Below are 23,785 nucleotides of genomic sequence, written 5' to 3'. Positions count from 1 at the left end.
TCTTGTGACAACCTTTAGTTTAGATTTAGGGTCATCAATAACTTTTTATTAACAACTGATGAAGGCTAGAAAAGAATCTATCTGATAGAATGAGGAGAAACTTTTTAACATTTAGATGCCAGTCGTTAAACGGGAGTAAGAACCAGTTCAGCAACCAGCCAGCCCCTTGACATGTGTCTCCTCAAACCTTACCTGCACCGTCTTCCATAGACTCTCTTGTCTCCTGGACCCTGCCCTTTGCACCTGGTGGAGCTGGCCTGCAGAGCCATAGACTGCCTGGCCTGAGCGCTCTGATCATCTGGGCAAGGCCCACACAGGTCGGGCCACAGCGCTAAGGCCTCACAGATAACTTAGAGCTAGCCTGAGTCTCTGATGTGCCTCCAGATTGAATGCCTGGCTGCCAGGAGTAATAAGGCAATCATGTTTTTCAAGTTTTGGGGCAAAAAGGAGCATTTTAATAAATGGCTTAATTTTTGCCCAAGGGTAAAATATCCACTTTTCTCCAAGAATACAAAACTTCCCTCAAAGTTACAAATTATATTTAAAAAGCAGCACGGCGCTCTATTAAAATCAGAGGTTTCTATCTCTTTTCCCTGTTTTCTAATATAAATGTCTTCCTATGCGATCTAAACTGAATATTTCCTGTTTCTTTTAGCTTTAAACTGCTTATTCATATTTCCTTTGCTTTCCTTTTGTCTGACTGTTGAGTTAGGATCAGAATCTTTTTTTCACCATTTTATGTTGATGGTATTAAGCAGAAATAATTAAATTTTGACTTTGCAGAAAACTAAGGTTACCTTTTAACTGCTAAAATACTGATGTTGTGTTGTAAAAGTTGCATAAAGCATTTTGGTATATATTTAAGTACCTACAATAAAACACTGGAGAAAACCCAACTGATCTAGGGACGTGTTCACCGTGTACTTTTGGGAGGCAGCTATTACACATCCTAGTCTGTAGCATTTTCAGTTCATATTTAGCTTTTGTTGAGTAACACTTTGCTACCTAAATCCCACCTTTTAATTTATGTTCTAGTGTTTTGTGAATAAACATTGGAGAGCTTGTTCTCAGCCTCCCAGAATTTTTATGTTTTTGTTGTTTGGCATTTCAGCCTCTCTCTGATAATGGCAGTGCAGCCTATGTGGAAATGCCATTTGGTTCTAGGTAGAGAGAAGTTTGCAGATATTTGTGCAAAGTATAAAGTAAAGTAGCTTTTTCCCCAGTCCAAAAAATTATCTTAAGCAAATTTATTTATCTGTCTACTTATTTATTTATTTTAGTGTGAGAGGAATTTCCTTTCTTTCTCCAAAGTCAAAGGGAAATCACAGCTCAGGGGTCAGCATCAGTTAGCTTAGGTGAAAGTGTTGTGCAATCCCTGGCTGTGAATTTTACCTTGTAAGTGTTAGAAACTGCTTACCATTTCTGCTCATATTGGGCATTTCCGCCCGTAGTGGGTAATCTCTGGGACAGAGCAGAGGCCTGTTTAGCACCGCCTTACATTGGCAGATAGGGGAGACACATTGAAAACTGGCATTTATTCGTGTGTTGTTTTGTGTGTGTGTGTGTACTTTGTATCTTGTTTCCAGGGGACATGATGACCCTGCTGATGAAGAAAGACACACTGACAGAAGAGGAGACTCAGTTTTATGCAGCAGAGACAGTATTAGCCATAGACTCCATCCACCAACTCGGATTCATCCACAGAGACATCAAACCAGACAACCTTCTCCTGGACAGCAAGGTACTGTGGGGAGTAGCAGCCTGATCAGCGTGTCTTCACCTGTCTTAGCAGCCTCTGCTTTAACACCTGCGTGGCTTGCAGTAATCACAGTAGGGGAGCTGTGAGCTACCCGGTACATTTTTTTCTTTTTCTTTCAGGTAAGTTTGCTTTTACTTACTTTCTCTGAAAGGCTTATGAATTCCATAATTTGACTGAACAGTTCCTCGTAAAGATAAAGAACATTTTGGAAAATGATGAAGAATAAAATTGATTTAAGTTATTTTGTAATATAGCCAAAGATGTCATCTTCTCTTAGCATATAATTAACTATACTAATGCATCACCTATTGAGAACCCTTTTGTTGGGCAACCTCATCTGTTGAGGATCCCAGCCAAGAACCAGGAAGTGAGGCGACAGCAACAGTAATCTGCTACAAAGTTCAGGTTCCAAATCCTGTGCCCTCTGCTTAAGGCAGAGTCCTACTCAGTCTCTGTGATGGCGTCTTTTTAGTCATCTTTAGACATGCAAATGAGGTTAGTTGCCTGATTCTTAAACTCACAGCAAATCAGAAGAGAATCCCTATGCTGCTAAATTGTTGGATGCTCCTTGGCAAGTTCTTCCACTGTCTGGATCTCACTTATCTATAAAGTGAATATATTGATCCAGAGAAGCTCCAAAGTCTCTTCCAGCTCTAAAATTCTAGCTTGTTGTGTTCTGGTACATAGAATTGTTGTCTAGACTGAATTTTTCTTTAAAGTAAGAAAGTAAATTTAACTCCTAGGGTATTTTTCTTTCTTACTGTCTTTTTTTTCTTTTTTTTTGCGTTACGCGGGCCTCTCACTGTTGTGGCCTCTCCCGTTGCGGAGCACAGGCTCCGGATGCGCAGGCTCAGCGGCCATGGCTCACGGGCCCAGCCGCTCCGCGGCATGTGGGATCTTCCCGGACCGGGGCACAAACCCGTGTCCCCTGCATCGGCAGGCGGACTCTCAACCACTGCGCCACCAGGGAAGCCCTCTCTTACTGTCTTTTGATAACAGTCTTTGAAAAATCTGAAGTTTTGGTCTACTTTCTTTGAAAACCTTAATCTTTCTGTTTAAAGAGGGTAGGAGGTTTGTCAGATAATTTCTTCTAGTTAATAGTTTTTTTCTTTATTTTAAGAATAATGTCTATACGTAGTGGAAAGTTTGAACAATACAGAGAGCTATAAAGAAGAAAAATACCTATAATGTTATCGTTTGAAGATCACCACTGTTCTAGTAAAATAGCTTCAGTACCTTTTCTGTTTGTGTCAGTTTATGTACAGTTAGTTAGCATCGTAAAAGTAAATAGCTTGGTATTCTGCTTTTAAAATGTTAATGTATATGAAATTATTTTTCTGTCCTTAAGTTCAGATACATATATATATATATATATATATATATTTTAAACTGTGCCTGATAGAAGGGTTTTATTTTTTTTTAATTAATTTATTTTTGGCTCCCTGGAGTCTTCATTGCTGCACGTGAGCTTTCTCTAGTTGCAGTGAGTGGGGGCTACTCTTCGTTGCGGTGCGTGGGCTTCTCATTGCGGTGGCTTCTCTTGTTGTGGAGCACGGGCTCTAGGCGCGCAGGCTTCAGTAGTTGCAGCGTGTGGGCTCAGTAGTTGTGGCTGTCAGACTTAGTTGCTCCACCGCATGTGGGATCTTCCCGGACCGAACGGATCAAACCCGTTTCCCCTGCATTGGTAGGCGGATTCTTAACCACTGCGCCATCAGGGAAGTCCCAGATATATTTTTAACAAAGCAGTAGCCCTACTTTGTGTGGTCTTGGGTTCAGATGCCTTGGTCCTGTACCCCAGGTGCCTTAGTTCTCACTTAGTTGTAGGCCGTAGTCTGTGTTCATGGTCAGCAAACATACTGAAGGCCAAGAGCTTGGGGACTCAGTCTAGCTGAGGTGGATTTGGGAACCCTGTTTGGTGCAGACATGCTCTCTACCATATGCTAGCCCAGACTTGTAGAGGAGAGCTCATATATGTGTTTAGCCATATAGATTATAGAAGAGAAAATGTAGACATTTTGAGTTCTCCCTGTATACTCAGAAGAGCTACAGAGTTCCCTGAAAATTTAGGTTTGAATAGCACTTGCTCCAGGCACTGCTTTTTTTTAAAAATAAATTTATTTATTTATTTTTGACTGCGTTGGGTCTTCGTTGCTGTGCGCAGGCTTTCTCTAGTTGTGGCGAGCAGGGGCTACTCTTTGTTGTGGTGCGTGGGTTTCTCATTGTGGTGGCTTCTCTTATTGTGGAGCATGGGCTTCAGTAGATGTGGTGCATGGGCTCAGTAGTTGTGGCTTGCAGGCTCTAGAGCACAGGCTCAGTAGCTGTGGCGCACGGGCTTAGTTGCTCCGCAGCATGTGGGATCTTCCCGGACCAGGGCTCGAACCCATGTCCCCGGCATTGGCAGGCAGATTCATAACCTCTGCGCCACCAGGGAAGCCCCGGCACTGCTTTTTAAGACACTTTTTCTTGGAGGTGTCCAGGTAAATCATGTAATTATGAGAACTATAAAACACTTCCTTGGCTTGCAGAACAGGTTATTTGCAAGTCTTAAAGGAAGATACTAGGTTAGCAGGCCCAAAGCTGTCTTTTGTCTTTGGTGGTTTACCAAAGACAGACAGATAGACACACACACACACACACCCCTAATGGGATAAAAAAAACCTCCAAAAACCTGACCCTACGGACTGAAGGAAGGTGGTATCATGGAAAGACCACAGATGAGTCATTGGAGCTCAGACCTTGGCCACATCACTTTTAATTGTGTGACCTTGAGCAAGCAGTATAGATCCCTGAGCATCAGGAGTCCCTCCCCTGTTTTTGGTTTTACCTCCTTATCTACTTAAAATTTTGGTTAGTGGACACTTGGTCCTGTCTAAAATGTTCGTAAGACGTTTGGTCCATGCAAAAAGTTCCTTGCAATTTGGTCCAATCCAAAGTGTCCATGCCAAATGGTTTTGGACAGAGCCAAGTATCAAGGACCTTTTGGCGTGGACCAAATGTCCTGCAAGGAAAATCTCACCACCCCAAGAACATCTTCCTCTTCCTTAGGGCTAGGCATGTGCCAGGTACCAGGTTAGGAGGCTTACTTACATGCATTAATTCCCATCATTCTTGCCAGGAAGATATCATTATTCCCATTTTCCAGATGAGATCAGGGGGTTGGAGAGGTTAAGTAATCCTGGTCTGGAGAGAGAGAGCATTGATTTCTGGCTTTGGTTCTGCCATTTCACCCCAAAGTCATTTAATGACTCTTGAGTCTGAAGTGTGGCTTAAGAATGAGACAGCACACTTAAAGGCATGGTGCCTGGCTCACAGGAGGTGTGAGTTTTCTTTGAAGAGAATGATAAAGTCAGAGACTTACGATTGGAATACAGTGTGGCAGTACTTGTCAATAACTGTGCAATAAAGTTTATTCCCTTTGTCTTTGGAATAGTTTACTCCTTGGCATTTATTCTGATGAAATAACTCATGTGGGGAAAAAGCTATATGAACAAAGATTTGTTTATTTACTCATCACTTAACAGCCATTTATTAAGACCATCTTCTGTACCATGCGTGATTAGGGTTGGGAACACAGGCCCTCTCTGGCACAGGGGTGCTTTGAGAGTGGATTAAACATCCAGTATCGGGGGATAGGTAGACAGTGATGTACTAAGTCATTTGAATATTATGTAGACATTAAAGATGATTTTGAAGAAACAGAAGAATATTTGATTGAGTTAGTTTAACAAGTAAAATTAGATGCTGTGGATACACCTGACACTAATATAATATTGTATGCCAACTATATTTCAATATTTTAAAAAAGTGAAAAAAAAGTTAGATGCCATGGAGGCTTCAACTAGTTTTAAAGTTTATATTTGGACAAAAACAAAGGTAATGTGCAAAAATGAAAATACTTTTATTTGTATAATAGGATTTGGGGTGATCTTTAAAGAATTTGTTTGCTATTGTATATTTCTCCCTGTAGTAAAAGAAAAAGCAGCATCCTTTGGCTGTGGAGCTGCAATGGATACTGCACAGAGCTGGAGAAGATAATGTTCTGTTCCACATCCATGAATGTTCATCCATTCATTACCTTGTTTCCTCCCCATAGGGCCACGTGAAACTTTCTGACTTTGGCCTTTGCACAGGACTGAAAAAAGCACATAGGACAGAATTTTATAGGAATCTGAACCACAGCCTCCCCAGTGATTTCAGTAAGTGTTCAACAGTGATGTTAGCCTTTTTATCCCTTAACTGGGAGCTGTTCCCCTGGTAACCAAAATATGTGGGATGGATTAGGAGATTCTCACAGTTTGAGTCTTTAGAGAGTAAAAATACCTTCCCAGGTTTGCCTGTGATTTGTACTATATGGTGAGGCAAGATGAAGGCTACCAAATGTGTTAAAGGCAGATGTCCAAAAGAGCATTCTTTGGAGCTTTTGAGAAGGTTACAAGGGATGAATAAGGAGCAGGCAAGCAAAAGTAGTAGAGGAAAGAGTCCTGGGAACAACTCCAGATTATATTTATCCTTGGTGCTTCTTTCTGTCATGGCAGAAAGAAGTTTATGAGTTACTTTCACTCTATCAAACCATTGAAACTGTAGTAAAATTACAGTTCATCCTTGAGAAGCTTATGTCCATAGTGTATTATATATTCAGAAGTCTCTGATTATGTAAGTTACTACTGTTGGAAATTTGATAGTAATTTTGAGAAGTTGTGAATGTTTTAGGTCCACTTTGGGACCTTTGCTTCTGATGAGACTGAATTCCCTGTGATTCTGATTAAATTCCCTGTAATTTTGTTTAAGGTCTGTCCGTGTCCTCTCTGGCCACCTGATCCACATAGAAGTGTGGCTTACAACTCTTATTGTGTGATTCTTTGAGTTAATGCTTTAGAGCCTCTGATTTGGGCTTATGAATTTGCTGGGAAATGTGTCATCCAGAGTTATTGATGTATGGGCAGAAAAGCAAGACTTGAGGGTCTCATGTGGCTTGAACCAGAGCCTAAAAAAGTAGTAAACTTTATTCCTGAACTTTGATTAGAACTTGTTTTCTCTGCTTTTAGCTTTTCAGAACATGAATTCCAAAAGGAAAGCAGAAACCTGGAAAAGAAACAGACGTCAGCTAGTAAGTAATATTTGTGGCTTCTTAAATGCTACAAACCAAGTATGAATCAGTTTAAAAGTATGCACATAAATTTGCATTTGATAAATGTTTGCAGCTTACCTATTCCTTGTTTTAAATTACCTTAATAGAGCACTGTCATTATGTTGGTAGCGCCAAAAGTAATCTTTTGAAGGAGGGCAGATAATATGAGGTTGTTCTGGTTGTGACATTTTCAGTGGATGACCTCATTCTGACCTTTTACATTGGTGACAACCCCTTTCCTTCCTGTTTTACCTTTTCCCTATGTTTATGGTGGTAAAGGGGTTATATTTAAGATGGAGTTCTCGCAAAATGAAACTAAGTACAAATACCTCCCCAGAGCTTTAAGGCTGTGGTTCTCAAACTTTAAAAAGTTTGATTCACTGAGTCAAATCAGTTCACCTGCCCCATCCTTTCCTACTTTATGGTGGAAAAAGGAACTTGGTGATAAAAACTGGAGAGAAATTTAAGGGAAATGCTTACTTTACTAGTATTTGAGTATATACACATAAAATTATGCCCCACAAGCTTAAAAATAAGTAACATTATTGCATTTACCTTGATATCAATAGCATGTTGGAATTTATTTAAATAGTACAAATTCACCAGTGAAATACTGCTGTCTAGGCAAACTTTTATTCTGACTCATTGGTTCATAAAATGCAATGCACATATCCCAGTGTCTAGTTATTGGAGAATTATTGACCAGATATAATAGAAATGTGTATCACTACATACTTAGGCTTTCCTAGAAACCCAATAGCAAATTGAAAATAGTAAAGCTAAACTATAGCAGTTGGTCATTAGAAAGCAAGAATAGCAGGGATGGAAAACTATGACTAACTTGGAATGATGATCATGCATGTGTATTCGCTAGAAATAGTGGCACTTCTGCTTGTTGGTGTATACAGTTGTAACTTGGCAGGTTTGCCAAATACAGTGTTTTGGCCAGACTTCTTAGTAAAATAGTGAATTAGAGTTCTCTATAGTATCTTTAATAACTCATTTAGCAGGTTGCTACTAAGTACCTGTTAGTCATATGTGAAAGTGGAAGCCTTAGGATTAAGAAAGAATCAAAAGAAAGGCTTGCATTTTTTGGATTCATTTAAGGCCCATCAGTGGGTCTCAAGACCATGCTTTGAATATTATGATTTTTATGTTAAACCTGGGTTTTGGAAATGTAGAAAATGAAATTAATCTGTGATATCTTTTCTAACATTAACTTGGGGATACTTAAGTTTGGTATAGCTAGTCACATCATAGCCTTCTTTTCATAGTTTGTTAAGGATTAGGGAATGTCAGGAGCAGATTTGGTCAGGCGCTTCTATTATGTCTCTCATAGAGCAGTAGATCTTAGCCTTGGCTACATACCAGAATCCCCTAGGGAACTTCAGAACTTACTGATGCTGGGTCCCACCCCAAGAGATTCTGGTGCAGTTGGTTTGGGGTATATAGTCTCGGTATCTTATCTGATTTTTAAAAGGGCTCTGGGTGATTCTACTGTGCAGTGAAAGTTGAGACCCTCTGTCTAAGAGACTGTTTCTTAAACAGTAGCTCCTGCATTATTGGGAGACTGATAATTATGTTTTGGAGGGTAACAAAAGGTAAGGAATCTTCTGTGATTAAAAAAATTTTTTTTTAAAGCAAACTAAGATTTAACCTTTGGCGACTGTAATTTTGGGGGTAATTAAGCTTAAATACCTTAAATTATTCTTGTACTCTGAGAAGCTTTATGCCCTTTGACATATGCCAAAGGGTCATGTCAGACTTACTAGGAACCCCTTATAGGTCTATAAGGAAGGAAATGTCCCAAGTTCCATATTTGGAGTTAAGTGTTCTTTAATAGTTAATGTTTTTTAATCTGAATAAACTTAGGTTCTCATGCTGTGGTTAAGGTTCTTGCCTTTTTACTCCATCTATAGTAGAAGTGGTCATCCTCATATGACCTCCTCTGATAACTTGAAGAAAATAAAGCTAACTTTCAGTCTTCAAAAGGTCAGTTAGGGCTTCCCTGGTGGCGCAGTGGTTGAGAGTCTGCCTGCTGATGCAGGGGACACGGGTTCGTGCCCCAGTCCGGGAAGATCCCACATGCTGCGGAGCCTGCGCGTCTGGAGCCTGTGCTCCGCAATGGGAGAGGCCACAACAGTGAGAGGCCCGCGAACCACACACACACACACGCAAAAAAAGGTCAGTTAGCCCTGTGCTTTTGACCTGTCGTAAGTGATCCCATTCAGCTAGTACCAAGTTGAAGGTTAATATTAGTTAATGCTTAATATGAATTTATTGCTCTAGGTTAAGCCTAACGTATATAATTGTTCACCCTGCCTGCTACTTTTTTGTGTGTGTGTGTGGTACGCGGGCCTCTCACTGTTGTGGCCTCTCCCGTTGCGGAGCACAGGCTCCGGATGCGCAGGCTCAGTGGCCATGGCTCACAGGCCCAGCCGCTCTGCGGCATGTGGGATCTTCCCGGATTGGGGCACGAACCCGTGTCCTCTGCGTCGGCAGGTGGACTCTCAACGACTGCGGCACCAGGGAAGCCCCAAAATTACTTTTTAAAAGCAGAGGAGTGGAATTCCCTGTCCGTCCAGTGGTTAGGATTCCATACTTCCACTGCAGGGGGCATGGGTTCAATTCCCTGGTCGGGGAACTAAGATCCTGCATGCCGTGTGGTGTGGCCAAAAAATAAAAATAAAAAAGATAAAGGCAGAGGAATGATAAACATAAAATTGAGCATGGGGGTTAGGAGGAGAGGCAGGAGGATGGGCTGGTGGGTACACTGTTAGCTTGAATAATATCAGTGATACATATTTTGGTTCTTCATTTGGACTCATGGGTATTCATTTTATTATGCTTCATAATTTGGTAATTTTTTGGTATGTAACAAATTTAAAAAATCATAATAAAAATGATAAGCCTCAGTCTGGGAGAAGATATTTGCAATATATAAAACTATAAAGGATTAATGTTCTGATGAATCAGGATTAATGCCTTGGATTCATAAAGAATTACTACGAGGGAATTCCCTGGTGGTCCAGTGGTTAGCACTCCACATTTTCACTGCCAGGGCCAGGGTTCGATCCCTGGTCGGGGAACTAAGATCCCACAAGCCGTGAGGCCAAAAAGAAAAGCTAAAAAAGAAAGAATTCCAAGGAATCAGTAAGAAAAAAGATGATGCAACTGAAAAAAACAACTAATGGTCAAAGGATCCGAACAGTAGTAATTCACAGAAAAAAGAACTGAATGGCTAATTAACATATGAATATGCACTCAGCCTTACTAGAAATAAGGGAAATGCAAATTAAAACAGCAAGATCCTATTTCATGTTCATCAGATTGGTAAAAATTTAAGAGTCTGACAAAGACAAGTGTTGGTGAAAGTGGAGCACTAGGAGCTCATCCCACTGGGCATGTTAAATAGATGTAACCACCTTGGAGGACAACTGGATGATGTCTGATTAAGTTGAAGATGCTCATGATGCAAGACCCAGCAATACTACCCAGTGCCCAGGACGTGTTACAAGAATGTTTATTCAGGTGTTACTTGTTATAGTGAAACATTGGAAGCAATGTAAGTGTTTATTTAGAGAAGAATGTATAAAAAACATTGTGACATTTGTATAATGGAATAGTGTACAGCAGTGAAATTGGTGAACTAGAGCTACATGAATAAATCTCAAAATCATAATATGGAGTAAAAACAAGTTTTAGCACTATAGAATAATGCAGTACGGTATGAAACCCTTTATTAAAAGTTGAAATATACAAGAAATTATATGTCATTTATACAAATATCCATACAAGCATAGCACAGGGGTAGTTATGATTTCAGGATAGTTATGACTTCAGTGGGGAGAGGAGGATTCTGGCTTTAATCATTTCTGTAGTTTTGTTTCTTTTCAAAAGGAATGATCTGAGACAAATATCACAGATTATTAACCTCTCTTTAACATGGGTAATGTATACATGGATGTTGTATTGTCTGCTTTTTTTTCTGTATATTTGCAGTATTTCATAATAAGTTATTTTTAAAAGTCCACACAGCTGTAGCTTTTAACTTTAGAAGTTGTATAATATGGAAAGCACTTAGATTAGAGCCTTCCATGTGGTAAGCCCTCAAATGCTGAGCACAGGAAGGCTTTTTGACTGTAATTCCCCTAGTATTGTAGTCCTGGTATATGAGAGTAGATTACTTGAATTTAGAAAATACTCTTCTAAGAACTAGTTACATAAATGTTTCAGTTTGATAAGCAGATATTTATAAACCTTTGACCAATAGGTTATAACTTTAGCTTTTGATAATAAAGTTTCCCTTTATGATTTTCCAAATTAAAGAGGTGGAAAGAGGGATGGTTTTGAGCAAGATATTTAATTTCCAAACCAGGCTCTGCCAGTTAACTAGTTCTGAGGCCTTGGGCAAAGCCGTTTTGGGCGTCAGAGTTTTATCTGCAAAGTTGGGCGAATAAGGTCCTCTTTGCTGAGTTTTGTCATAGGCTCATAAGCATAAAAGGAGTACAGGGCCTGGCACTTACTGGGTGCTCAGTTATGGTACTAGTTGCTACGACAGATACCTTTGACCTAGTGAATGGTCTCACCTCACTGACAAAGCTTTATTTTCATTTTGGAAGTTCTCTGGCAAGCCAGACTTGCCATTAAGCTGCTGGGCCATCCTGCTTATTTAGTTTGTGGGTAGCTCTAGGTGATACTTGTAGCCTTTGGTCTCTAGAACAGAACTCTGGGCACCCATCTTCCTGCTGGGCTTCCTGATGTGTGTACATGTTTCAGGCCTTCTCCACAGTAGGCACTCCTGACTACATTGCTCCTGAGGTGTTCATGCAGACCGGGTACAACAAGCTCTGTGATTGGTGGTCGCTGGGGGTGATCATGTATGAAATGCTCATTGGTAAGTTGCGTGCTTTCAGAGGACTTTTTCTGTGCAGTCAGGAAAGAGTCCTATGTTGATAATAGACTGTTTCAGGTGGGGGTCATCTAAGAGCACTTTTCCCCCCTCGTCTTTTAAAGTGAAGTTTCCTAGGTAGAAAACGCTGGGCCATCAAATGTATCCCACTATATTAGGGCTCCCTGGCACCCTCTCGTGGCTTTGTTGATCATTTATCATGGTTTTCTTCGACTTTTCCATCCTCTCCATCTAGCAACTCTTTCATTCACTGGCATTTATTAAACACCCATTGTATACAGAGAGCCTTCACTGGGCTGTGTCTCGAGCACTCTACTTCTTAGTTGCTGTCCCCCCTTCTCTCTCAAAGCCTTCAGAGCATGGACCCCTCGTACCTCTCTCCCTGTTGATTGGTATGTCTGTGTATTTAGGGGACACATCTGTGGGGCTGGCCATATGCCTGAGCACTAGGAGAGCCCATCTGTCCGTGGTGGCCCTGAGTGAATCTGTGTGAATGACTGGTGTGGCATCGTCTGGCTGTGTTGTCTTTGGGAACACTGGACACATGCCTGTGGAGGCGGATGTGGTCTGTGTAGAGGGCAGGTGGAGTATTACGGTGACTATCCTTCTCACCTGTAGTTCTCAAAGAGAGGCATGGTGGTCACTTTTCCCAAATAAGGATATTCCTAGAATGGAGTCATTTCTTAATGATGTTGTTTCATCCTTTCGTTTTCCTCTTTGGGCACAGTGAGCCCCGCCTCTGCAACTCTGCTTCTGTCCTCCTTCCTTTTTCCAGCTCCAGCTAGTAGCTGGCTCCCTAGTGGTACCAGAAGCACAACTTCACTTTGGGTTTAGGAGTTTGGGGGAAAATGAACAATTGGTTTAGATGTTTCCTGGGGTGAGTGGAAATCCTGTCCATGTCATGTAGGGAAGGACATATAGGATCATTAAAGATATATTAGAATCAGATTAAGGGGAATAATCTCAGATTCAAAGTTCTGGGATGTGAGAGCTCCGAAGTTCCCTTTTTATTACAGGCTACCCACCTTTCTGTTCTGAGACCCCTCAAGAGACATATAAGAAGGTGATGAACTGGAAAGAAACTTTGACTTTTCCTCCAGAAGTTCCTATTTCTGAGAAAGCCAAGGATCTAATTTTGAGGTATCAGAGAACATTTCCCCTGTCCCCCAGCCAGGCTTTTCGACATGAGTGAATCTATTTTTAAAAATTTTCATCATTTCCTGGGTTGGTCCCCCCTTCCTCCCATTTCTCCTTTTCTTTTTCTGAAGAGACTACTTGAGGTATGCTGAAAGGCCTCTGTCTTTTCCAGATTCTGCTGTGAATGGGAACATAGAATTGGAGCCCCTGGAGTTGAGGAAATCAAAAGTAACTCTTTTTTTGAAGGTGTTGACTGGGAACATATCAGGTATATCCGTATACAAAGTTTCAGGATAATTTCAGAAAGTCTGTAGTTTGCTTAATACTAATTTAGAAGCACCACTACTGGCAAGCCAAGTATGGGAAGAGAGCTTCTTAGAAATTCAGGGTCTTTTCCTGATTTTCATTCATGGCGAGGATTGGGAGTTGGGGTTTCCTGTCACCCATGTGCCATGGGACACGTTGAAGCCAGCAGTCATTTCCAAAGTGAAGTGAACTTTGGATTCCACGGTGAAAGGACCACCTAAGCATTGTGTTGCACTTGCTTTTACCAAGAACACACCAACTTCTCTAGTGTTAGGAGCCACCAGCAGGACTGTCCCTGCCCCTAGGGTGGAGGCTATCACTGGGAGACAGAGAAGGAAGAGAGGAGTGGAAGAAGGATGGAGTGGGGAAGGGCGCAGAGGGGGAGTGGAGGGGAAACGTGAAACTGTTGCGGACAGGGCTCGCAGAGAGCTGCCAGCGCTGCACAGACCTCCCTCCTCAGCATTCATTGGTTGAGCAGAAGATGAAGTTGTCATCCCTTTCATAGTAGTGTTCTAATTCGCATGCTTGTGATTTCTACCTTTGCCTTTTAGCCACTCTACTTCGTTGGCACTTCTGGTAGAAGAGGGGCAGAGCCCTGCACGAGGGGGCATTTAGAGGTTCAGTTTCCCTTTTCAGCAGACAGGGCAGGCTGTCAGGGAGAGTGTGCTAACTTTGGATTTTAATTTCTCCTTATTTTTCTTGTCTTTCTTCCTAGCTATGAATAATTGTTACATTTTTTTCATCATAGTTTTGTTTGGTTGTAGTCAGCTGGTGTGGTTGGTCAGTGGTCATAAGCTTTTCAAAGGAAATTAATGCTGCCTGCCAGTGGACAGTCTTCCCTTGTCAGACCAGGGGTCTTTTTTGGAGAAAGACTTGATTACTTGTGATCCATATGTTTACTAACCGTAGTAATTTTTGGCATGTCTGTCCTTGGCAGAGAGAGGCCTGCTGCAATATCTATTGAAATCAAAAGCATTGATGATACCTCAAACTTCGATGAGTTTCCAGAATCTGATATTCTTAAGCCAACAGGTAATTCTACCACTGCCTCAGGCTGCCTTATAAGTGCATTATTTCCCCCAAATTTTGGGGTGATGTTTACAAATCAGGGTAGAGAACATGGAGAGGAACTGCAGGCTCTTTGTAAGTATTTTTCCAGTGTTAATGCAGGGCAGCAGTGAGACCTTGTTGAATGGAAAGTAGTGAATACAAACACCCATATTTAGCCTGCTCAGCTGGATGGGTGAACCACAAAGATTTGTTCTCTTGTTATTTATTAAATTAAAGATTAGGTAATCTGAAATGACAGAAATGAGAAAATAAAACTTTTAAAATATTGTGAAAAACATGAGGTTCAGAGAACATAGGCAGGCAAATGTAGAAATTTCGCAGAGTGAAAAATAACTTTTCCCAGATAGAAGCTGTGATATGTTCTTCAGAATGTCATGTACTGAGTGTCAGTACTGAGTAGTCCATCAAGGTAAGGCAGTGAATCAACTCTCACATCTGTTTCTTTCCCAGTGGCAACAAGTAATCACCCTGACACTGACTACAAGAACAAAGACTGGGTCTTCATCAATTACACATACAAGCGCTTTGAGGGTCTGACTGCACGGGGGGCAATACCTTCCTACATGAAAGCAGCAAAGTAGTTTCCTTGAAATGGGATCCTAAATCGAGCAGTTCTTTGTACAACATCATGGTTTTCTTCTCACATAACTGTTTTGAAAGAGCTTCGAAGAGGTTTATGGAACCTACCAACGTGTCATGGTAAACTCCTGAAATGTGATAGTAAGTGGATTCTCTTCCATGATGCATCTGATGACCTGTAGAACAAAGACAACCATTTTTACTACATCAGCCATTAATGGCTGTCCTGCTTCTTTAGAAGCATCATGAGCCAATTTGATGTTTTAAAAAAACTTGAGTTTTCCTAAGTTCATCAGAATGAAGGGGGAAAAACAGCCATCATCCAACATTGAGATTGTAACATATACTTACTGAGTATCAGCCAATTCCTGTGATTTTGTGACATATGCTTGCTACCAAGCCCACCAAGTATTTTTTTCTTTACAGCTAAAAGTTCCATAGTACTAAGGAAATACAGCAATAAAGAAAGCTTCAGTAGCCAGCATTCTGGCTGAAGGAAATGATCCACCATTCTGAGTGGGTGATGGTGGTAGTTTCTCCCCAAACCTCAGCCTCAGGCAAGTAGCTTTTTATAGCCTCCATTCATGGTGCACTTTATTTATGGTACTAGGATAAAGACCCTCAGTCCATTTTGATTTCCTTCTACCCATCTGAAATACTCAAACGCTGCTTTTCTGAGTGTTGATGGGAAGATACCAGCTTGATCCTTTGTTGCTCTTAGAAGGCCCAAAAAGCCACTGGGCATTGATTGCCAGGGAGTCCTGGATCACGTGGAAAATCCTCACTTTCTCTTCACGGCTGTATTAGAAAATCCCTTTGGATGTTGCCGTGGACTAGCAATACCCACAAGTGCTGCCAAAAGGACCTCGGTTTATTCCTGGGAACACAGCAAGGAGAGCCCAGGCAGAAGCAGGAGGCCTCGAACCCTCTTGGCTAAGGTGCTGCTCCTGCTCCGTGTCCAGACCTCCCTGCAAGTGGTGAAGGAACGAGCCCAATACAAAGCGCAGAGCCAGCCTGCAAATCCGTGCGAAGTTCACGCCTCAATCTGGTGCAACTGTATTTGTATCCTCTTAGTATTTCTCCTCTCCCAACTTTAAGTAACCATTTTGCCTTGGAATCATGATTACAAATTTTTCCTTTGCAGATGCCTTCCTGGGGGATGGTCCTCTTCACCCTAAAGGGTCACGTGCAGGCCTGGGCTGACCAGGCCTCTCTGCTGTGGTGTTCTCTAGAGAGACCCTCTGAATTTTAGCACAAAGTGCCTTTTCTTTCACAGCTGCCATCGCCTTTAGAGGACTTTTGCTGCATCAGAAAAATGTGGAGGCTCCATATTAATGCATTATTACTTTTAAAAATTTTGATAACTCTTAAAGCATCATTTGCACCTATGTGGTAACTTTGCCTGTTGCAGAGTGTCATAGCCAAGCCACAGCTGGGAGACTGCTTTCTGCCAGTCTTGAAGTTGTTAACATCAGCTATGAAAGGAAAGTATGTCCTAGCTTAGCCATTCAGAAAAGAAAAAGAAAAATGGACTATCAGAGTTACAGTAGTAAGTGAAACTGCTTTGGGTTTTAATGTCTTAGAGGAAGAAAAAAGAATATTAGGGAAATATTAACTCTGGATGAAGGTAATGTGTTTCCCCTTATTCTTTCATTCATGGTTTGCTAGTGAAAAGGAAGTGAGATTCTTTTGTGTAACTTTGTAGCTTCTTTGGATTACCAAATAGTTGGGGTCTTGACCCCTATGTGTTTTGCAAGAGTATGTGGTAAGCATGGACAATGAGAGGTAATGGGAGGGTGGTAGGTAGTCTGTGTGTTGGGGAGTGGCAGGGGATAATTTGTTTTTGGGGGGGAATGCCCACATTTTAACTTTTAAATGTCTGAATAAACTGTGTGAAAGCAATAGTGTAAGTCTGTGGCTCATAATTCAAAGAGCCAGAGTGCTGATGGCTTCCTCTGACCCTTTTGTCTGCAAACCGTTAAACGCTGAAGACCACCTTTAGGCAAAATGCTTTACCATCTCAGGGAAGATGGGACCTGCTTTTTTGTTCCCTGAGAAGAAGTCTTCTGAACTGGAGTTCATGTAAAGAGACTGTCTTCTGTTGGCCTCACGTCTATGCTCTTTTCACCTGGCTCAGTGTTACTGGGCAGTGGGCACTCTTGCAGTAAGTGCAGTTAGGCCAAGGGGAGACCTGCCGACGAAAGTTCTGTAAACTGGTGGACCCTTTATACAACTGTTTGTAGCTCAGCCCCATTTTTTTTCAGCCTGGGGTTGACCAGGAAACTCACAAGCTCCCAGGATGGACTTCTCAGCTCCCTGTGTCCACCAGAGCAGGGCTCTGTCTCTGGATTTAGATTTAAGGAGTCTTATGGGTCCCACTTCTTACCTCCTTCTCTGGGTCAGGAAAAGGACCCTCAGGCAAAGAGGAAGGGGCAAAGACCAACCAGGGTGGGAACTGCAGGCAGAGGTTAGTTAAATGCAGCCTAACAATGTATCGTCGTTCAAGGCTCATGAGTTTCAAGAAACATGTCGGGAACCACTGGCTCAGTGTTGGTCCTATTCACAGCTAATTCTGTGTCCCGTCTCTTAGGAGAAGTTAGAAAATAATAGAACTTGAACTGTACTGCATACTAAAATGAAACTGAATGCTGATGTCATTCAGACTCCTTGATTCAGGAGTACATCAGAATTTTCTTCAGTACCTATTTAAGAATTTCAAAAGTGAGAGGAATCCTTTGGGATTAATGGTCAGGCTGTGAAACAGCAGATTGCTAATTTTAACGCTCATCTGTATAGTGTAGGAATCCTCTGCCACTGATTGCTACTACTGTTCTCTGAATCATTTCCTTGGAAAGCATATTTCCTGGATCACCTTCTCCTGTTACTGTCTCCTGGGCCTCTGTGTGTAACCCAAACGGTGTTTTGAATTGAATGCAAAAGGATTCAGTGAATGGTATTTTCCTTTCCTAGTTAGCAACCATTTCCCTGGAATGATCTGTCAAAACCAACACTGACTTAAAAACAAGCCTCTTTAGGCATATTTTCAGAGAAAAACATCTTGCCCACATAATACTTAAGCATTCATAAAATACAGAGCTCAATCCCAGGTACACTGGGGATGCAATAGGGAAGCCCACTGTGGTTCTGAACCACAGATCAGTTTGAGGAGAGAATTCCCAGCCACAAAGTTGGCTTAACAGAATTGCAGCATCAACTATAAAGTTATTAGTATGTTAGTGTTGCTGTAACAGTACTATTAAGCCAACCCTGAGTTGTTGGGAAGGTTAAGGAAGCTTCCCAGAGGTGTTAGTAAGTAGCAGTGATTTGGCAGAGGGGAAGGTGAGCAGTGCAGGATTTGGGAGGCTGGTAGGTATGGTCCCGTGCTGTGACAGAGGCGTGGAGCTATGAGTAAGTATTGCTTCCTGAAAAACACTCTCCAGTCACTTTCGTTACTTCATTTCCCTCTCACTTCAGTCTGGTTTCTTCCCCTTGTGTGAAACACATTAGTATTAATTATCCCATGTGCAAAACGTGCTAGTACTAATTTTAATAATCACTCCTCTGTTCACTGGCGTCCTAACTGCCACATCCACTGGCTTCTCTTCAGCCCTCATCTACCTGACCACCTGCTGCACTCACACTGTTGAGTTAAAACAAAAAACTCTGCTCCCATCTCTCTGACTTCCTTCTTGGTAGTTCCTCTGCCACTGCCCAAATGCTGGTGCTCCTCAGAGCAATGCCTTTGCCTTTTTTTCACTCGTGTGATCTCCCCCATACTGTGGCTTCAGCTGCCGTTTTTGTGGTGAGATCTGCAAAATGACCATCCTGCCTGGATCTCTCCCCAGAACTCTAGATCCCATGTAGGCGAGTGCCTATTAGAAACTGCCACCTGGAAGGCCTCTTACAGGTGCCAACTGTCCTTATGGAGCTCCTCTTGCCTCCACAGCCTTTTTTCTAGCTCATTCTACCTGCTGTCCAAGCCAGAAATTTCTTACATGATTCCCATCAGTAAACGTATATAATTCTGGGGCATGATTGTCCATCCTACCAGTGTCTTCATCATTCCTTGCTGAGTCCATTGTTGTGGTCTCTTAGCTGACCTTTGTCCCTGGTCCTTCCCCTTTCAAGTCTGTCGTCCTCTCTGCTGCCAAAGAAACTCTTAAATTTCAAGTCTGATCATGTTATTCTCCTGCATAAAATCCTTCAGGCTCCTGAGAGCTTATATAATGAGACCAAACACCTTTGTCTGAGGTACAAGGGCCCTTCCTTACTCTGGCCTATCTCTGCATTACTATCCTCCCCCTGCCCCCACCATCCTCTTCCCTGATGACAATAAGCAACTAGTTCACCTTCGCATCTTTGCTTATACAGTTGCGTTGGCCTGGAATACTTCCTTTCGGATTCATGAATCCAAAACGACTAGTATTTGTCTTTCACAGTTTGGTTCATGTGTCATGTATAGAACCCTCCTGTGAACTCTCCTCTAATTTTCATAGTAAAAACTGGCTACTCCATCCTTATGCGCTTCCTGAGTGACCTGGACTATTTATGGATCTGTCTTTGTGCAATTATAAGAGCCCTCTGAAGGGAGGAACTGTGTCCTAGTCAGCATGTCCCTGTGACCAAGCAGCACTTGGCACTGAACATACTCAACGGGCCATGCCTTCAGAGCATGTTCTTAACCTCTGTGCTGACAAAGGCAGGCCTGCCAGGGAGGCCCTGGCTGGCTTCAGCACCCCTTCAAGTTGTCAGTGTCACCAGTAAGCTGCTCAGGCCAAGCGTGCTGAGGGGAGCTCAGGAGGCACCTGACTAGAAGAGGGCCGAATCAGCAGAGGATGAGCAAGATGCCCCAAAGCAGTGTTTCCCAGGGACCTGCCTGGACCCTGCCCTACCTCCTTAAGCTGCCTTTCATGCCTGCCATGCTTTTCACTTGCTTGAAACCAAAAGTAGAACACAGAAGTTTGTGAGTCATCTTACCTTTCAAATTTACATTTGGTTTTGTGGGGTACTACTTGGTTGGATTTGAGGGTTCAAGGGGTCTTGAATGCAAGTTAACCAGAAACTCAAAAGAGAGCAGACCATTATGGCTCTGGAACCTGTGAATTATAAGAAATAGCAGGGTGGGAAAAGCACATACAGGCTCCAGGCCAGCTGCGCCCCCGCCGGCTGCTGTAGGAAAGAGCCTCTCCTGGGCAGTCCACGTGCTGCTACTCTCCGTCCCCTTTAATATCTTGAGTTCCAATATTATTTTCTGCTAAAAAACAACAACATGGACACAAATGATAACATTTTATTATAGAAAAAGCATCCCAAATATAGGATTTCGTAAACACTGGTAGGTGAACAAGTGCAACTTTAAATACAAAGTAAAGAGGCAAAACCTACAAGCATTTTGCCTTTAAGAGAAAATGTAATGTTCTCTTGCAGAGGTGATCCCACCCAGAGCACGGATGTGGCTCCATCTCCCATAAAGGTATCAGGTTTGCTTTCTGAACTATGCCCAGTTTAACAATTTCAAAATGATGGCAAGAAGTGGCATTGAATAAATCACTGATTCTTAACTTTCTATTGACTGTTACTCGATAAAGGCTCCCATCACTCTTTGACAATTTAAAGCCTCTGCTCTGATTGTTTTTACTTAACAGAAGGACCTGCTGGAACACTATCCATCCTTTCCGGGCTTATGCCACAGTATTTTCATAGACCTGTATACCTTAGGTATCACATGGAATTTAGTTATTAATACTGGCTACTGCATATCATGCAATAAATCCAGCTACTTTCTAGCTTCCTTACCTTTTTTTTTACTGTCATTCTTTTAATACCTTTTCTCCACTTTGGAGAAACCATTAAGTAATCTCATCAGACACATTTTAACACTGTCTCCTTGCCTGCTCCCAATTCCTTAATGGCAAATATTTCCTAATCAACAATACATGATTTGATGCAGACACAAACTCAGATCCTAAACCTCAAATTCAGGTTTATCTTGGCCTGCTGAGATACCTACCTCTGAATAAGACAGTCTGGGTAAAAACATTTTCTTATGAAAATGTTTCTGTATAAACAGCCTGGCTTACTTATTTAGGCACTTAGGAAAAAACCACCAAACCTGAGTTTCACCTTTTTAATTAGAAATACCTGTTGCCCAGCTGGCCAGTAACTGACTCTGAAGGGAATGACTGCAACCCAGCTCTTGTTCCTGCGAGAACTGCGAGGTCCTGTCGCCACGGGATGTCCTGGCCCTGGGAACAGAGCTGCTGTGGCTGAAAGGAGCCACCAAATTACAGTGATGCTGCGCTCCAGGCTGGAAGGGCGTGGAGTACAGAAGAAATGTCCTCTCCGCCAGAGGGAACCTGTGGGCCCAGTTTTTCCCTCCGTCACCACCACGTGGCAACACTGGCAGATTTACCTCCACAGATCTCCAGCTCACTCGAACCCTAAGGGTTGGGGCTGAAAGCACGTTAACCCAATTTTGGGGGAAAAAAAGACCTGGTTTTTGAAAGCCGGAGGAAATTAATCATTTACGTAGAACAAAGTGTTAAGTACATGCCACACTTTCATACCTAGCTTTTTACCTAAGCAATGACTAATAAGTTTTAGAGTGTTAGCTGAGACATGTCTACCCTTAAATGTTATATTAAGTTATAAAACAGAAATTATACATACTTATTATAGTCTACACAAAAGTTAAATTTCCTTTGTGGTAGCATGGAAGTCAACCACAAAGTGTAAAGGAAGCACCATTAAACAATTATCCTGGCTGGTCGTGGGTATGAATGTAGTACCAGTAAGGTCAAAGCCAAACCTGACCTCAAACAGCCAATTCTTTTCACAGGAATAAAACTACCCCTGGCTACAAAATAACGTTAACCCTAAACATTAACCCTGGCCATCAGCCTTAAAATGGATGCCAATGATAATCAGAATAACTCTGTAGCTGGGGGATGGCTCGGTTTAACCCCTTACTACTGATTTTTCTGAATAAGGAACACAGCATTGATGTCCCCTGTGACACTGGCCCTGGTCACACACTCTTGTTCTTCAAGCCTGGAAAGAGTAGCTGTCAACACCTAATCTGACTTCACCTTTGGAGAATTCTGACTAGGGAGGTCATAAAATGGCATCAAGTAGCTTGCCCTACAGTATCTTGTGGAAATGGAATTTAAGAAAACCAGTCCTGTTCTTAGAGAACTTGAAGGAAACTATGTGTCTCTTTGTACATGCTCAGGGTAGGTGATTGGAAGGCCAACCTCTACCATAAAATGGGAAAGATCTCAAGACACATCTGACTCTAGAATCTAAATTTAGCTCTACTGTTAACAGCCATGGAGACATCAGGGGAGGTGGTTACAGTACCCAGAGGAGTGATCTGGGTCGTCACACACCATGTACTGTTAACCCAGAGCTGACAGATCAATCAAAATGACCAGGCCTAAGTTCCCTTCAACTCATTCTTCCTTTGGAGATGACATTAGTATGGTTTTTTTACCCAGTGTGAGCAGCTGATAGGCTATTTCAAAAATTAAAATATCCTGATACCTAAAAACATTCCATAGTATGAAAAGAATATACAACGAAAATCCCTGCACTGAGACAAAGTCTAGGCAGGTGACGTTTTCCCACCCAGATTCACCCCCAGTCCTACCCACCGAGCTCTTACTAGTCTTTCTACTGAGAAACTGAGCACTTCTGAGAAATCATTGCCTTCATCTTGAAAGGCTTTTAAGCCATATCTAAGGTCTCCTAGCCACACCTACAGCATGCTGGCCTAGGGTGAAGACCTATGGCTTCACACCAGATTCCAAGCCAGGATAATCAAAGTGTGAATTTCACTCCAAATGAATAATCAATTTGTTTAGGGTCAAAAACCTTGAAGCTAAAAAGGTTTCATAAACATTGTCATACATTATCCTTCCTGTCAAAGAATCTGTGAAGTTTTGGATTGTTCATTGCAATAATAAAAAAAAAAACTGAACTGAAGCTCCTAAGAATTTCCTTTGGACATTTTGAATGAGAGCCTATTTCTTCCCAGATGCAACCTGGGCACAGAGGCCACCAGGATGGTATCTCCACTAACCTCTAATGGGCATCCAATTAGTGCCTGCTTGTAGAAGATAGAGATTGTCTCCTTCTAAGTTTGGTCCCTTTGCTGCTAAGTAATTTGCCTAGTATAAAACCAAATAAAACAAACAAAAGCCAAGAACAGAGTGTAAAGGATGAGAACTGCTTTGCTGAATATGAGGCAACAGGAGTCTTGACCTCCTTTCCTGCTTTTGCAGTTATGCAAAGACTCGGTGAACAGCACCAGACCCAAAATTTTCAAGTTACCAGGGCTGCTGCAAAGCTGGTAGCTTAATTACCAGTGAGTCCTTTTTAATCTCCTGCCGGAGGCACAGACTTACTGAAAAGGACACACATTAATTATGGTAGAAAAGGAAAGGAGGGGGGAGAAGCATGTCTCCTACTTAGTGTGAGACAAACCATGGGGAGGATTGGCTATGGGCATCCCAGTCAGAGAAAAGGCCGGCAGAGGGGCCCACAGCTGCCCCTAATCCTGAAAGTCGTTAGAAGCCATCTGAGAAAGTGGGGCATTTAGCCGGTCAAGTTCATCCACTTGAGGTGGGTGGTGCATTAATATCTCTTGGTCCTCCAAGACATCTTCTCCAGCAGCTACCAGGTTAGTGAGGGATTTGCTTCGAACACACTGGAAATCCACATGGCGACTCTTTCCTTCTTCTTTTTCCCATGACATCTGGATAAAGGGGCGCTGCACGTAATTATAGATCACTTCAGACCGGCCACCAGGTCTCCTCTTAATTTTTTCTTTACAGGTAGGATAACCTGAAATGGGAAAAAAGCCATCATGACCCCAGCAAATTGCTCACTCTGG

The 23,785-nt window shown here is 42.1% G+C and overlaps 2 protein-coding genes and 1 long non-coding RNA gene across 12 annotated transcripts in view; 1 reads left to right on the top strand and 2 right to left on the bottom strand.

The window, feature by feature from the left end:
- Nucleotides 1-20,470, top strand: part of STK38 (serine/threonine kinase 38) — a 44,939-nt gene extending 24,469 nt beyond the window's left edge. For 2 of the 5 annotated variants that reach the window (XM_060162714.1, XM_060162715.1), the window contains exons 7-14: nucleotides 1,587-1,741; nucleotides 5,853-5,955; nucleotides 6,805-6,866; nucleotides 11,667-11,784; nucleotides 12,816-12,939; nucleotides 13,109-13,204; nucleotides 14,180-14,274; nucleotides 14,764-20,470. In XM_060162714.1, coding sequence (XP_060018697.1) covers nucleotides 1,587-1,741; nucleotides 5,853-5,955; nucleotides 6,805-6,866; nucleotides 11,667-11,784; nucleotides 12,816-12,939; nucleotides 13,109-13,204; nucleotides 14,180-14,274; nucleotides 14,764-14,894 — 884 coding nt within the window. In that variant the 3' untranslated portion in view covers nucleotides 14,895-20,470. Of the gene's footprint in view, nucleotides 1-1,586; nucleotides 1,742-5,852; nucleotides 5,956-6,804; nucleotides 6,867-11,666; nucleotides 11,785-12,815; nucleotides 13,205-14,179; nucleotides 14,275-14,763 lie in introns of those variants that run through there. The other 3 variants (XM_060162716.1, XR_009542937.1, XM_060162718.1) reach the window with 3 other exon arrangements.
- Nucleotides 10,606-18,847, bottom strand: LOC132527289 (uncharacterized). Its single transcript, XR_009542941.1, has 2 exons — nucleotides 15,558-18,847; nucleotides 10,606-15,068 (listed from the first exon to the last, which is right to left on the bottom strand). It is a non-coding gene; the product is annotated as an uncharacterized LOC132527289 (long non-coding RNA).
- The window catches only part of KCTD20 (potassium channel tetramerization domain containing 20), a 29,298-nt gene continuing 25,679 nt past the window's right edge, over nucleotides 20,167-23,785 (bottom strand). For all 6 annotated transcript variants that reach the window (XM_060162723.1, XM_060162719.1, XM_060162724.1 and 3 more), the window contains one exon: nucleotides 20,167-23,736. In XM_060162723.1, the coding sequence (XP_060018706.1) occupies nucleotides 23,444-23,736 (293 nt within the window). In that variant the 3' untranslated portion in view covers nucleotides 20,167-23,443. The remainder of the gene's footprint in view (nucleotides 23,737-23,785) is intronic.

The sequence above is a fragment of the Lagenorhynchus albirostris genome, chromosome 10 (assembly GCF_949774975.1).
Source record: "Lagenorhynchus albirostris chromosome 10, mLagAlb1.1, whole genome shotgun sequence".
Lineage (NCBI taxonomy): Eukaryota > Metazoa > Chordata > Mammalia > Artiodactyla > Delphinidae > Lagenorhynchus > Lagenorhynchus albirostris.
The sequence above is the reverse complement of the archived record's forward strand: the minus strand, read 5'-3'. Positions and strand labels throughout refer to the sequence as shown.